The sequence below is a fragment of the Adiantum capillus-veneris genome, chromosome 25 (assembly GCF_014529385.1).
Source record: "Adiantum capillus-veneris isolate H3 chromosome 25, ASM1452938v2, whole genome shotgun sequence".
Classification (NCBI taxonomy): Eukaryota; Viridiplantae; Streptophyta; class Polypodiopsida; order Polypodiales; family Pteridaceae; genus Adiantum; species Adiantum capillus-veneris.
In genome coordinates this window covers 133026305-133040231 of record NC_140955.1, presented here as the reverse complement: position 1 = coordinate 133040231, position 13927 = coordinate 133026305, and the positions used below count along the sequence as shown (strand labels likewise).

General features: G+C 44.5%; 1 protein-coding gene across 3 annotated transcripts in view; it reads left to right on the top strand.

Moving 5' to 3' along the window:
- Nucleotides 1-9172, top strand: part of GSNAP (gamma-soluble NSF attachment protein) — a 38574-nt gene extending 29402 nt beyond the window's left edge. The window contains exons 2-9 of one of the 3 annotated variants that reach the window (XM_086500463.1): nucleotides 4066-4133; nucleotides 4206-4290; nucleotides 7017-7175; nucleotides 7264-7401; nucleotides 7683-7761; nucleotides 7896-7975; nucleotides 8066-8198; nucleotides 8708-9172. In XM_086500463.1, the coding sequence (XP_086356589.1) occupies nucleotides 4066-4133; nucleotides 4206-4290; nucleotides 7017-7175; nucleotides 7264-7401; nucleotides 7683-7761; nucleotides 7896-7975; nucleotides 8066-8198; nucleotides 8708-8803 (838 nt within the window). In that variant the 3' untranslated portion in view covers nucleotides 8804-9172. Of the gene's footprint in view, nucleotides 1-4065; nucleotides 4134-4205; nucleotides 4291-7016; nucleotides 7176-7263; nucleotides 7402-7682; nucleotides 7762-7895; nucleotides 7976-8065; nucleotides 8199-8452; nucleotides 8682-8707 lie in introns of those variants that run through there. The other 2 variants (XM_086500464.1, XM_086500465.1) reach the window with 2 other exon arrangements.
- Nucleotides 9173-13927: the final 4755 nt, after the last annotated feature.

Below are 13927 nucleotides of genomic sequence, written 5' to 3'. Positions count from 1 at the left end.
TAGGGGACTTCAATGCTAGGACTGCCCATCACCAGGCAGTGTTTTATGATACTTCAGAGGAGATGCTAAGAGAGCTAGATGTTGTAGAGACGGGCCTTTCCAGACTATCACACGATGTGGAATATACTGAGTATAGGCGACACCTGATAGACATGGGCATTGCACATGGATTGGCCATCTTGAACGGCCTACAGAGATTTCGTGCTGCGGGAGGTTTTACATGCTTCCCACATAGACATGGAGCCAGCACAGTGGACTATGTCATGGCACAGCCGAATCTCATCTCTAGTATCCAGGACCTCACAGTTGAGCCCAGATCGGTCGGGGTGGCAGTGGATCATGCTCTGGTGTCGATGACCATCTCCTTCCAGTGCAGTGTAGCACACAGGCCACGAGTAGCAACCCCTACTCGCTACACATTCACACGGGAGACGGATTCTGTATACATGGACGGAATCTACAGACGCCTATGTACTGAGGACCCGGGGCGACCTCTGGAGGAGCTAACTACTATACTGACACAGACATTACATGAGGCAGCAGCAGAAGCATACCCACACACCTAGTCTGAGCAGAGCCGCCGATCAGGGAGCATGCCTCAGAATAGCTGGTACGATGAGGAGTGCCGCCAGACTAGAGCCAGACTTCAGAGAGGTGTGCTGTTGGGGGACGTCACTCACAGACAGTCACAGATTGACTTCCGACGCCTAGTGCGGCGGAAGAAGAGGGCTTTTCTGGCTCGACTCGAGCAGGATCTATATCAGCTATTCTTGAGTCAGGACTCGCGTGAGGCATGGCGGCTCTTTCATGAGCAGTCCCCCCCCCCCTGCTATTTTCTCCACAGAGACCTGGGGGCAGTACGCATCATCTTTGTACACAATACCTGGACAGCCGGCCCTCCCCAACCCCCCCGATCCATGCCCACACACATGTGTCTTTTTCATCGTTGAGATGGTGAAGAAAGCTATCGACAAGATGAAGACTGGGAGAGCATATGATCATGATGGCCTAGTCGCTGAGCATTTCATGCATGCCAAAGACCTACTAGCAGAGCTTCTAGCAGTTATGTTTAACTGGGCCATGTGTGAAGGCCTACCAGACACTTGGAGCCTATCTACAATCGTACCTATCTTCAAATCAGGAGACCCCATGGAGCCTGGGAATTATCGCACTATTATGATTGGGCACACACTGGCACGGTTGTATGCATCCATTCTGGAGCAACAGCTGAGTAGATGGGCAGAGAGGGAAGGAATACGTGCAACTGGGCAGGCAGGATTCAGGAGAGGCTTTTCTACTCTTGACCATATCCTAACACTCAGGGCCATCATCGAAGAAGGCAGATCTCATGGGAGACGGATCTATTGTAGCTTTGTAGCTTTGTGGACTACAGGAAATGGGAGTACCCACAGAACTCATTTGGGGGATCATGGCACTGTACAAATCAGTAGTAGGGCATGTACGCACCCCGGAGGGACTTTCTACACCGGTTCACTCCACTATTGGGGTGAAGCAGGGCTGCCCGCTCTCTCCTACTCTTTTCGGTATGTATGTGGATGAGGTTTCTGACTACATTGACAGCGATGGGGATAAAGGTGCTCAGTTGGCAGGGACATGGATTCCACTTCTGCTATATGCTGATGACATAGTGTTGATCTCCGAATCCCCAGAGGGAATGCAACGTCAATTGGATGTTTTGCATACGTTTGCCCACGAAAGTGGTTTGTTTGTCAACCCGGGTAAAACCAAGGTTATGGTGTTTAATACCACCCCACAATGGATCAGGAGGTCAGCACCTACATTCACATACGGCCAGGAAAGTGTGGAGTACACAGACGCTTACACTTACCTTGGAGTGGTTTTTAGTGGACCTGCATTCTCACTCAGAAGAGCAGCGGAGACCAGACTTACTAGAGCCCACGCAGCTTTGGGGAGACTAGAAAGGATGTGTTCGCAGGTTCAGTTTCAGGAGCCCCGGATGAAGCTCTGGCTCTTTGACACCTTGGTGGTTTCAACATTGCTCTATGGAACCGAGATATGGGGACCTTCACTGGATCACCACGGGAGGCCGGGTCGCTCAGACGGATGGGGGAACATGGAGAACCCTCTCGTCTCTATGATCTCGAGGCTCATTAGAGCCAAGGCATCAGTACCACGGGCCATTATCCGAGCAGAGCTAGCGCCCCCCCCACTTGTGGTGGAGGCGCTCACCAGATCGGTCTCCTTCATAAACCGCACATGGGCACTTCCTAGAGACAGATATGCTCGCATAGCACTTGAATCCTCTCGACAGTTAGCCATACAAGGAGATGCAACATGCTGGTATGGGGAGATGACATCATGGTTTCAGGCACATGGGTTCAGCATAGACAGGTTGCCACCATTCCATTACTCATTGAATGCACCATCTCTCACTCTTACACAGTCAGAAATCACCAAGCTCATCCGCCAAGACCTGACCCAGCTAGACACCAGGAGGACATGGATACAACCAGCACAGGAATTGGGCACGAAGATGGCTTTCTACAGAGACCACCTCCTCCAGCTTACGGAAGATGGTTTTGTGGCGAGACCCAACTACATGGATACCCACTTATCTCATGGGATACGATGTGCTATTGGCCAGTTACGCACATCTTCTCACCAGTTGCGGATTGAGACTAGGAGACACAGCGGAGTACCAGCAGAGGACAGGACATGCCCCTTGTGTAACATGGAACCTGAGACAGAGCTACACTATACATGCCGCTTCCCTGTTTACTACGAGATACGAGGCCGCTTCCATTGCTTGTTCAGAGAGGGTTTTGGACCACTCTCAAGTGTCATGGGATACGAAGATCAGAGATGCCTGGGTTTGTTCTTGCTCGAGCTGCGCAGACACAGAGATAGCCTGATGAATGGCGAGGCTAGCCAGTCTCAAAGACGGATCACAGACCTCTTCAAAGCAGACACGGGACAGTCGCAAGAGCCACCCCCACAGCAAAGCTCCCCCTCATCTCACACCAGAGGCACACTGATTGACCGAGCGATTGAACTAGGGAAATCCAGGCGCCCGCGACTGCGAAGAACTACACAGCATCGCGGAGGCTACGACAGAAAATTCGGAGCACGCTGGCCAGGCATGCACGACGCCCGATCAGACTACTAACCATGGAGGAAATTGATGAGATTCGCCAACGACCGATGCTAGATCTCTTGTGATTCAGCTATCCCAACAAGCCACCCATTTTTTTGCTTAGTTTTTGCTTGACTCACATCAACCAGCTTAGGACCCCATAGTATATATCTTTGTTTTGTACTGTTGTTAGGTTATTTTGTTTTTGTTACTCTGACTTTGTATCAGATCCACCACTATGTAACTTTCGGGTCTCATAGGTCATTATGGCCTTTTGAAGACGTTAATATAACATTTCATTTCTCTCTCTCTCTCTCTCTCTCTCTCTCTCTCTCTCTCTCTCTCTCTCTCTCCCCCCCTAGTTTTGCCATCAATCTCTCCTCTCTCCTAGTGCTTCCTTTTCTCTCTCTATCTGAGAGCCTACACAACAAGTTTGCTTGCAGTTTGTGCACCCGTGCCCATCTGATGGGCGGTACGCAGCAGGAGGTCGATTCCGAGTAGATCTGTTGTGATAGATCCAAGATCCATTGGCTGCCTGGGCTCGACAGGAGGTTCGCTCGTGGTTGCAGACGAGATCACCACCTGATTCACCCTTTTTTGCTGCACCTTTGACATGTCGGTCCTGAGAGGAGTTTTGCCGTCTGCTCTGATTTACCTTTTCCGGTGCACCTTTGATAGACAAGGCTTTGATGTCAGTTTATTTGATACAAAAGAGGGCCTCTTTTTGTGATCCAAATGGCTATGAATTTGGTTGCAACTGGACATGCAGGAATTGAGCCTTGAGATTGTTTGAAATCCAATCCTCAGCCATAATGATCCAGTGACCAAGTGCTTTTGGTCATGGGTTAGTGCTAGCATTCTGGTCCATGGTTGCTGTCATACAGTAAAATACTAATGCTTGCCTGCACACACACAATATTGCACAGTTATTAATTGAGGTTTTTCTGCAGGACCAAATTATCTTTTTTCAAGTGGTCTACTGATTGGTCCAGTGCAACTGCTCTCTATGAGCAAGCAGGTATGTTCAGGTTTGGTAGCTGGTTTTGTGATTATGTTGCTGTCTGCTGGTGCTGACTTTAACTACATGCAGCTATCGCTTTCAAACTTGCAAAGCAACCAGACAAGGCTAAAGATTCTTATGAAAGAGCTGCAGAGGGTCAGGAAAGGCTCTCATCGTATCCTTATGAATGTTGATCCAATTTGAACTTCTAGAATAAAGCATGTTGTTGCAAGGCCTGTCAAGCACTGCTAGCTGCTGAGCATTTGGAGCAGTATGAGCTAGTTAAAAAAGGTAAAAAAGATGAAATGCTAGGAGTTATAGCATAAATGCTCAGGGATACGTTTTTAACTGCTGCTAGAAGGCTGCATAAAATGGCCAATCTTGCAAGGGAGCACAATGTTACCCCCATATGACATAGAGGAGGTTCCATATTGTACTAATTTATGATGCATTTAGAATGGTATGGTTGCCATGTTCTCGTCTCCAAACAGAAAATTCCCTTTTATATTCAATGTATTTGACCCCTAGTAGTGACTGTTAATGCCCAACAAGCACCGTTGTCATGTACTTAATTAGTGACCCAATGTGCCTTGTAGGATGTAATATTCAATCTCTCTAGAGCTGATTCTCTTTCTAGAACTGGGATTCTCTCTCTCTTGCCTTTGCTTTAGTACACTTTCTATGCAGTGACTCCCATTGGTAGTCTTGTATTTTGGGTAGACCCCACTCTGGACTCTCATATGTCCCTGTGAGTAGAATGACGTCGCGGTCATGCATCACCTCCACCTCCTCCAATCTCCCTAGGTGTGTCTATAGGGCTTCATTGCAGTTCTAGACCGCAACATGTATCTCCTCATATAGTGTCTCATAGGCTGCGAGTCCCTATGCTACAACCTTGCCATCGATGATGAGACGGCCATCGCTGCAGGTCGTCATTTTCCCCTCCTTGCGTGCTTGCTGTACTTTAGGCATACGTATGCACCTATGTTCAATTTTCATCTTGGTGAGGTCGTCATCAATGTAGACGGGGGTCTCTGTGAGCCCTCATAGAATCACCGACCATGTCGCCGCGTCCTTCAACCGGTGAGGAGAGACTCCTAGTGTGTGTGTGTGTGTGTGTGTGTGTCCCTGTCCCTTTCCTTTGTTCAAGTTAGCAATCCTTACATTTTGCCCTTGATGTTGGGGACATATCCCCGGATATTCTACAGCTCTCCTATGTATGCTTTTAGAGCCTTCACATTATGGAACAATTCTGCCTTCTTCCTTTTGTGTTAGATATCTGATCTTTCTGATGGGTTTTCCTCACTTTGAAGTTTCCCTCTTGTAAATTAATCAAAAACGATTTACAAAAAGAAGTGTGTGTGTGTGTTTTCAATGCAATGTGAAATGTGATGTGAATGTGGGCGTCAAAGTGTGCATGTGCATGGCGATGTGTGTGTTGGGTAATGTGCGTGGCTGTGTGCGCGTCTGTATGTGTGTGAGCTGACCCCTGCATCAAGCAGGGCCTCTCCTTCCCCTGGTTCTAATTAATGGAACCTCATCATTTTTAGTCGTACGGCTGTTGACTGCTGACGTGCGCTTCCGCTTACGGGTGGGCAATCACTAGAGAAGGCTGCAGTGGGTAATCTATGGCTGCTGACTGGCAACTCAATAACTCAAGAGGTAGAATGATACAAGATGTGCAAAAAGTTGACAGGGTTTGCACTAATATAGTGAGCCAACTCTGGGTCGGGGCAAAACCTCTAAAAATTACCCACTACAAAAAATCCACAAAACTTGAGAAAACATAAAATGGGCAAAATGTGCAAACCCTATATGTGCCTAGAGTCCCTACCAAGAGGGTGAAAGGGTTGCCAACCCACAGCCAAGGGCCTAAGTACATGTGAGAGAAGCCATAAGCAGGAGTGAAAGCATCTAAAAGGTGAAGATAAAACTCCCAACCACCCCCTCCTCTACTTTACCCTGCTTGCCCCCCTAGCCATACTCTGGTTCCGTTCCTTTAGTACACTACACGTCATGATTTAGCCATCACATATTGATGTGGCCAATTGAGAAGCCTACCAGTGACCGCAATGCATTGACGACACCAGGGCCATCGCTGAGGACTTCCTATCTAATGTCCGGTCATGACTCTGTTCTAGTCACTATTGGCTCCAGTGGAGACTCAGCGGCATTGCTCAGCTCAGGATTCTGTGTAATGGCCTCTATCCTCCCAGACATGCTCTTCACATGAGGGCCAGCCGGCGGCAGCATGGTCAGCCAGCTCAGGGCCAGCACCTGGCTAGGGCGCCATCAGCAGTGCCCTATGCTGGACTTTTTGACAGCAGCAACATGGAGTTAGGAGAGAAACCTTAGATGGTAGCTGATCAGCAGGCTGGGCCTCTGGTTAATCTGGAGGGCTTGGTGTTTTTGTGCCTTCGGGCCACCTATATATTGATTGTTCAAGCTTTTTGGCTTGAGCTGATCCACATGCTCAGAGGACAGTATTCCAGCATCTAGGGCAGTTTAGACAGGGCTGAGAGACGGCACCGGGCATTCATTAGTCTGCGGCGGCGAGTACCTTCTTCACGGTGGTCATGGTCATCACTAGCACGCTTCCCATTCTTAATGTGGCCATTTTGCAATTTTTGTCACTCACTTTGGGAGTCTCCCCCTTCGCACAGTTTTTCCTCAGGATGGGGGTGATGGAGCCCATTTGGCAGTTTTTAAAACCGATAGAAGAACCTTATTTGTGCTTTATTAAAATAAAAACTGTTACGCAATTAGATCTTGTCTTTCCTTGGTAACCATATAAAGGTGGAAGTCGGAAAATTGTCCTTCGCTTTGTTGAAGGATTTACTGTGTGACTAGCATATCTCTGGTGAGACATGTGGTGTAAGGTTGGAATCCTATGCATTAAAGACCTTGGCAGGCAGCGAAGAACCTGGAGGCTGCAGGAGGACTTGCAAAGGAGTTGGGGAAGTTTGATGAAGTTTTGGATATTTACAGGAGAGCTTCGAGCTTGTATGGTGAATGTGGAATGCCACAGCCAAGTGCAGATGCTCTTGCGAAGGGTGCAAGGTAATGTGACTGCAAGCTTTATCGTGATTTAACTTCTTACTTGATGTGCAAAAAGTCTCAAACAGATGTGAGTGCTGCTTGCTGACAGAGCATTAGAGGAAGCCAACCCTGATGAGGCTCTGAAGCTTTACTTGGACTCCTGTGAAATACTTGAAGATGAAGGGAAAGAACAGATGGCGTTTGAAACATACAGAGCTGCAATGAGTCTTTATCTGAAACAAGAGAGGCAAAAACCTAATTCATGCTTGATTAACACATGTAATTTCTAAAATAGAGTTGTTTATTTTTCCAGCTTCATCTTTTCCTTTACTTTTCGATTGTACACAAAAAAAATTTGCATGTTTCACAGAACTTACACAAAACAAGAAGATTTGCATGTTTTATACAAAAATCCGTCAGGATAGTGAGAAGCTGACATCAGCCTCTGGCATTGACGAGAAAAGTTTGACTAACTTTTTCTATGCTTGCATGGCTAATTCATAGGTAAGGTTTTTTTCTGGATTGTAGGTTCTTGGATGCTGCAAATATGCTACTAAGATGGGGGCTTGCTGCTGATAAGTCAAAAGCTGTTCATAGCCAAAGCAAGGTCATGAACAATTCAATCTCAAGGACTATTTAATTAGAAATCTCTGGTTTTGTAGAGAAGCATGGCATAATTAATGTTATTTGATATGTTTTTTAGAGAATTCTAGAGGGGCTTATTTTGTTATCTTACTGCAGGCATACTTGAGTGCTATTATTGTTTACCTGTATGCTCATGATTTGAAGCAAGCAGAGCAGTGCTACAACGATTGCTCTCAGTAAGTGGCTTACTTATTTTTAAGAGTTTATGAAGTGCGGTTAAACTCAGATCTGTCAGAATTTCATACTTTACCTATGGTGTGGTACAGGGTGGATGCATTTGCAAACAACGAACACTGCTCCTGTGCATTTGAGCTGTTAAGAGCCTACAGAGAAGGGGATGCCGAGGGAATCAAACACGCAGTCAAGTCTAGCAGCCTCATTTCTCATCTTGACCATATGGTATGATTGAGTGTTTGGACAATGATGCTTTTATTGTGAAGTTTCCATCCGAGTTATGACCAGTTGATATTGTGTTGATTCTTTTATGGTGCATATGCCCTATCAACTACCTTATTTTTGTGCTTATTTTTCCTGTTTAATGCTTCTTATAGTGCTAGGCTTCATTATGCATGAGTCCGCTCCTGCATCTCTAGCGTTATGACAGAAATTCAGGACGCAGATCTTTGTATTGATGTATGCTTGTGTGTGTGCAGTGTGTGGGTGATGACGTTAGTGGGGATGTCGCCAATACTATGCATGATGAACTAATGGCTATATTGGCTTGTGGATGACTACCATCAGTCTATACCTTACACAATCCTTCAAAGGTGAATCTGGGCATGTCCTGGATTCATCTAGATATATATTAAATTATGGCTGCACTGAAGCTTGCCCTTCACACCATATTGATTGCCAATTTGATTCGTTTCAAGATGAACAGAAGTGGACTTGTTGTGGTTCTTTTTCAGATTGTTAGGCTTGCAAAGCAGCTGCCATCTGGTGATGTGGAAGCCCTAGCATCCAATGTTGATAACTTGAATTTGGCAGATGACGATTTTACATAGATCAGAATTCCAGGCAATTGGACATGCCATCTCAAGAGGCGTTCAGTGGTGGGAAATCCAGTGAAGGAGAGACTGACAAGTCAAGCCACATTGGAATCACAAGTCCATTTGCAATGTATATTGTACTGAAAATGCTGCAAGGCTTCTTTTTGAAGTATTTCATATATAGGTGAAATATTTTCTAAATAAAATTATAAGCCTACACTCTTTTACTTTATATTTATGTACCTGAAACATTGGAGAACCCAGATGTGGCCATCAGCTCGAAGTTCCGAACGTTGGTATGTTAGGACATAGAGAAGCTACTTTTCAACTGTGAATTTTCCACAAATGGTTTGGAATTACTATCATTAACACATTTTTTAGGGACTCCTCAAGCATCTATGTTTAGTGAACTGGGGAGTTCTTGTCAGGCTCCAGCAAAATGTACTTTTTTGACAATTGCTGCGCTTTCCTCATTCACATGCGACCCCGGCTGTTGAAAGCAGTGAAGGTCCTTGGGGCATACGAAATGTGTACAGCCATTTAAAGATCTCAGCCAAATGGCACGGAGGGGCATGTAGCAAGGATGTCCCTGTGCGGATGTGAAATAAGAAACCCTTGATTCCTACTAAGTTCTAATGTTGCAAGGAGCACTCACTAGCAAGAGAGAGAGAGAATGACGTAAATGAAAAGGAGCTCTAGTTATACAACTTTACAAGCAATGAAATATTCGACCAAACTGACTACATACTCAGCGTATCCAGGTTACCTTATTCTAGGGTTGTCGTCGTACAGTCATTTGGTATCAGTATGGTACGGTTTTGTACAAGAAAAATAGTGTATTCTATTGTCCGTATTTGTACGATGTGGGCATTCATACACCATACAAAAACCTTCCATGCTTTATTCTTCTTTGCAATTAGTTTGGCCAACACCATAAAGTTTATTCCACTCAACCCATTTGCAGTTTCTACCACCTGTGTATCAATTTTGATGCATTTTTCTAAAATCCACTCTCATCCATTTGTAAAATCCCTCAAGTTGTGCACAGTGTGTGGCAACAAGCGAGTGTGAAAACATGTTAGATTTTTCAAATGGTAGTGGCTTTTATTGGCCTGCTAACAGAGGCAATGTGCAACAGGAGTACATTTGCTTGTGGACGACACATGTGGACATGATGTGGGCTGAGGATGTGAACGCATATTTCATGGATTTCATTCAGGGTATTGAGTTTACCAAGGTGTGGGTAATGGAGCGACGCACAGCAGGTCCAGGCGCTTGTAAATGCCACGTGTTGCAGTGACAGCGCTCCGTGTGAGCTTGCATGCCATGCTCCATGTGAGAATGGAGCAATGCGCCACGCAGCAGGTGAATGAAGGTACCAAGCTCTAATCAAGAGCATTTAGCTTTTCCAAATTTCTCCCTGATAACCCTAGTTAACTTAACAGACCTCGATCAGAGCTCGTCTCCCTCCCCTGCTTCACCTCTCATAAAGCTTCCATGTTGACTCCCGTCTCTCCAGCTCCATTTCGTAGGTTTTCTGAAATGCCCTTTTTTTTCTAATATACATACATATATATTTTCATTGTTTAGAGCTTTATCGTTCTGTCTGCAGCTCTCTGGCAGCCAACTATTCTCCTCAGTGTGCTTCCTTTAGTGTGTGTGTCACACTCAGCTTCTTTTGTAGATGACCACCTGCACTGGTGATTGTGTCGCAAGACCGCTTAATGCTTGGAGTATAGAAACACCCAATTCATGTACCAGTCATTTCAGTGATGTATGCTGTGCTCATGCAAGCTCTTCAGCATTTGAGGATGATTCTCTGGATGGGCGATTTTGTGTGTTTGCAAGATAGCTTAATGTTTGGGTTACAAAAAATCCACTTGTGTATCAAGCATTTGAATGATTTGCCCAATCAAACCCTTCACAATTTTGTAGATGATTGCCAGTGCAGGTGATTGTGTGTTCGCAAGTCGGCTTAATTCCCCGAGTATTGCAAGACGGTCATAATGCTAGAGTACAGAAACAAGCAATCATGTAGCTGGCATTTGAATGGTGTATGATGTGGTCATTCAAGCTCTTCAGCCCTTTTTCTCGATACTATTAGTAGATTTCATGGATTGAAATTCAAGCCCTGTGCATGTACACACATTTGATATACATGTCAAGTGAATGTAGCTCATGTTTAAAGAGGAACCTGAGAACAACCTCCTTCAGTCCCTAGCTACTTCTCACCAGAAAGAACCTTGGGTGCAGATGAGTATGTAGCTTTAAGTCTAAGTCAAGCGTAAGAGTAGTACTCAAACTTAACAATGGAAGGCTCGAGAGATGGTCTCAAGGGTGGTGCGGCCCAGGCTTGCAAGAGCATTGACCTTTGCTGGTTCATCTGGTGCCATGGATCCGGAATTTGTACCCTTGTTACTTATTACTTATGGTTATGGTTATTGTGAGGAGGAGAACTCTTGAATTGCATACTTGTGTATGTAAAATGCTTTGCTCTATTCTGATTACAGGAACAATAATTGCATTTCATGCTGATACTTAATGTATACACAATGAAATGCACTCGTATATTTGAATGAAACTTACACTAAACAATGGTCCTTTTAAGGGTGTGATAAGGTATGTCAAGCAAATTTCAATGTTACGTACCAATGTGCTTGTGTTGGTGAATTTGCATATTCTTAATGCCTAACAAAGAATCACGCTATCGTGAAACTTAGCACATGGACCTTTGTCTGAACTTATTATGTTCATGTTTGTACAAGGCACACTTATGCCTTTTTGTGCATTTGCATTACTTGTAGCAAGTTGGTCTACTGCTGATCCTGATCTAGTGTCGTCCAATGTACCGCTATTCCTTGTTTAGCACTCATTCAGGTAGTACTAGTCCTACCTATACTTGTTTGGTGTGGAGGTTGCATCCCTACCATGGTTTACAGACCCTTGCCAGAAGCTCATCTGGCTGAAGCAACTACCTCACCCCTTGCTTGGGAGCCACCATAGTCCTCATAGAGCGGATTCCAAAGCCTCCCCTTCCAAAAGTACCTCTTAGTGAGGCTCTTTTAGTAGAACAATTGGACCTTGGGGAACCTATCAAGGATCATCGGCGTAGGAAAATTTCCCCTCTCCACTTTTCTTTGAGGCTATTGTAAACTCATACATAGATTCTTGGATTGTTATAAAAAAAAAATCCCATGATCATAGAGATCATGCTACCTTCTTTATCAAAGGATAATTGCAAGATAGGGGAAGAGTGGCCCTATGGATTGTCATGGGCTAACGTTGAGGACTTCATCTTCATTTCCAAACAAAACAAGATCACATGTACTACTAGGAGGGCTAACATCAAGCACCTTAGCTCTCATTCCTAGAAAAAAAAGAAGAAGCAAATGCTGATTGCAAAATCTTTTTAACCACATCCAGCTAGACATGGTAATAGTGAGTATTTTTCTTAGTACCTTGCCTTGCTCCTAATTTTATAGCACTATCTTAGCAAGCCATTGTGATCATTCACCTTGTTTTTCTCTAGCTATGAGAATGCCCAAGCCTAAGAGCATAGAGAGAGGTTATCTAGGCATGTCAAAAGTGTTAACCCGTAGGCACCAGCCAAAAGACTATGCATGTGGGTGTGACAGCCAATTCCACATGCATGAATTTACCCTCAACCTTGTCACCACTCAAAGCAAGCACTAGCCAAAAGAATATGCAATTGGGTGTGGACACCCAATTGCACATGCATGACTTTACCCTCAACCTTGTCACCACTCAAAGCAAGCCCCACCATGAGTATAGAATCCATACAATGGAAAGTGTTGCTAAATTAATCAAACGGAGGAAGGTGAAGATTTTCGGAATCGATATAAAATTATTCTTTACCTTCAACCTCAAGTATCTGTCATGACATCTCTTCCACCTATTCCCCCAATTTCCACATGGGATAAAATGTGGCGGTGGGTTGTGATTGTCGTGGAACTTCAACCATTTACGCAAGCTGAAGGCTTTTGCAACTTGTTGCACATGCTTTTAGGTGCTCTTATAGATACTTTTTTGAAGTTAGTAGCATATGGAAGATGCCAGATGGGCAAAAGGAACAAAGTTAACTGTTGATTAGCACTTTCACTAATGATAGCCAATTCTTTTGACACAGCATATCAACTAATAATCACAATTTTTGTAGGCAACATGCCTTGGTGTGTTAAAGCACAACCCTATTGATTTGAGATCAAGTTTTGTACCATGCAAGGTTTGCTTTGGGCTTGCAAGTTTGTCAAACTAAATTTTATTGAGTAGCCTTTGAAACGCTATTGATGATTAATTAAACATATAGCATGGCTTTTATTGAAGTCATAATGCATAAATATATTCAACTTGTATGGGGCCGTGAAAAGTGAGCAAAGAAAAGAAAGAGAAAACTTTTGAGTTTTACAATAAACCCCCTTTGACTCTAGATTTGTAACTCAATGTGAAATCTCAACACTATTGATATCACTAGTTATATCTCCTAACAGCTCCCAAAATAACTTCAATACATACATATTTCCATGAGACTCTAGGGAGAAGAAAAGACTAGGAGAGATAAAGAAAAACTCTCCCTCTTAAACATTTTTAGAAGGAGAACACAAAGTCTGTTAATCTTCCAATGTCATAAGGTTTTTTTCTATACTTTCACCCTTCACTTTTGCAATTCAAACAATTGATCCAAAAACCATCTTATACATTCCAACCATTGTGAGATGGAAATGCACAAATTCTATGAATGGTTGTTATATAAAAAATGGTCCATAAATCTCATCACAATGACAAATGGGACTTTGAGGTGCTTCCACTATGGACAAACTCCAATGCTTCTTTGAGAATGCCCTTGTGTTAAGTATGGAGCTTGATTTACCCTTTGTAATTTTCTGTGGTAAAAGCGCACATTTGTAAAGCCCCCATTATGAGGAGAAGCTATCGTGCGTGAAGAAAAATCACTCACCGGAAACCAAAATTTTCACGGACAAGAATCAGGGGCAACTTTAAAGGCCTCGGGGGCAGAGGCCCCCGAGACTTTTTTTTTTCGCCGGAATATTATGGCCGGACGGCGGCCGGAAAGTGGTCGGAAAACAACCGGTCAGCTGGCCGGTGGCCGGTGGTCGGAAG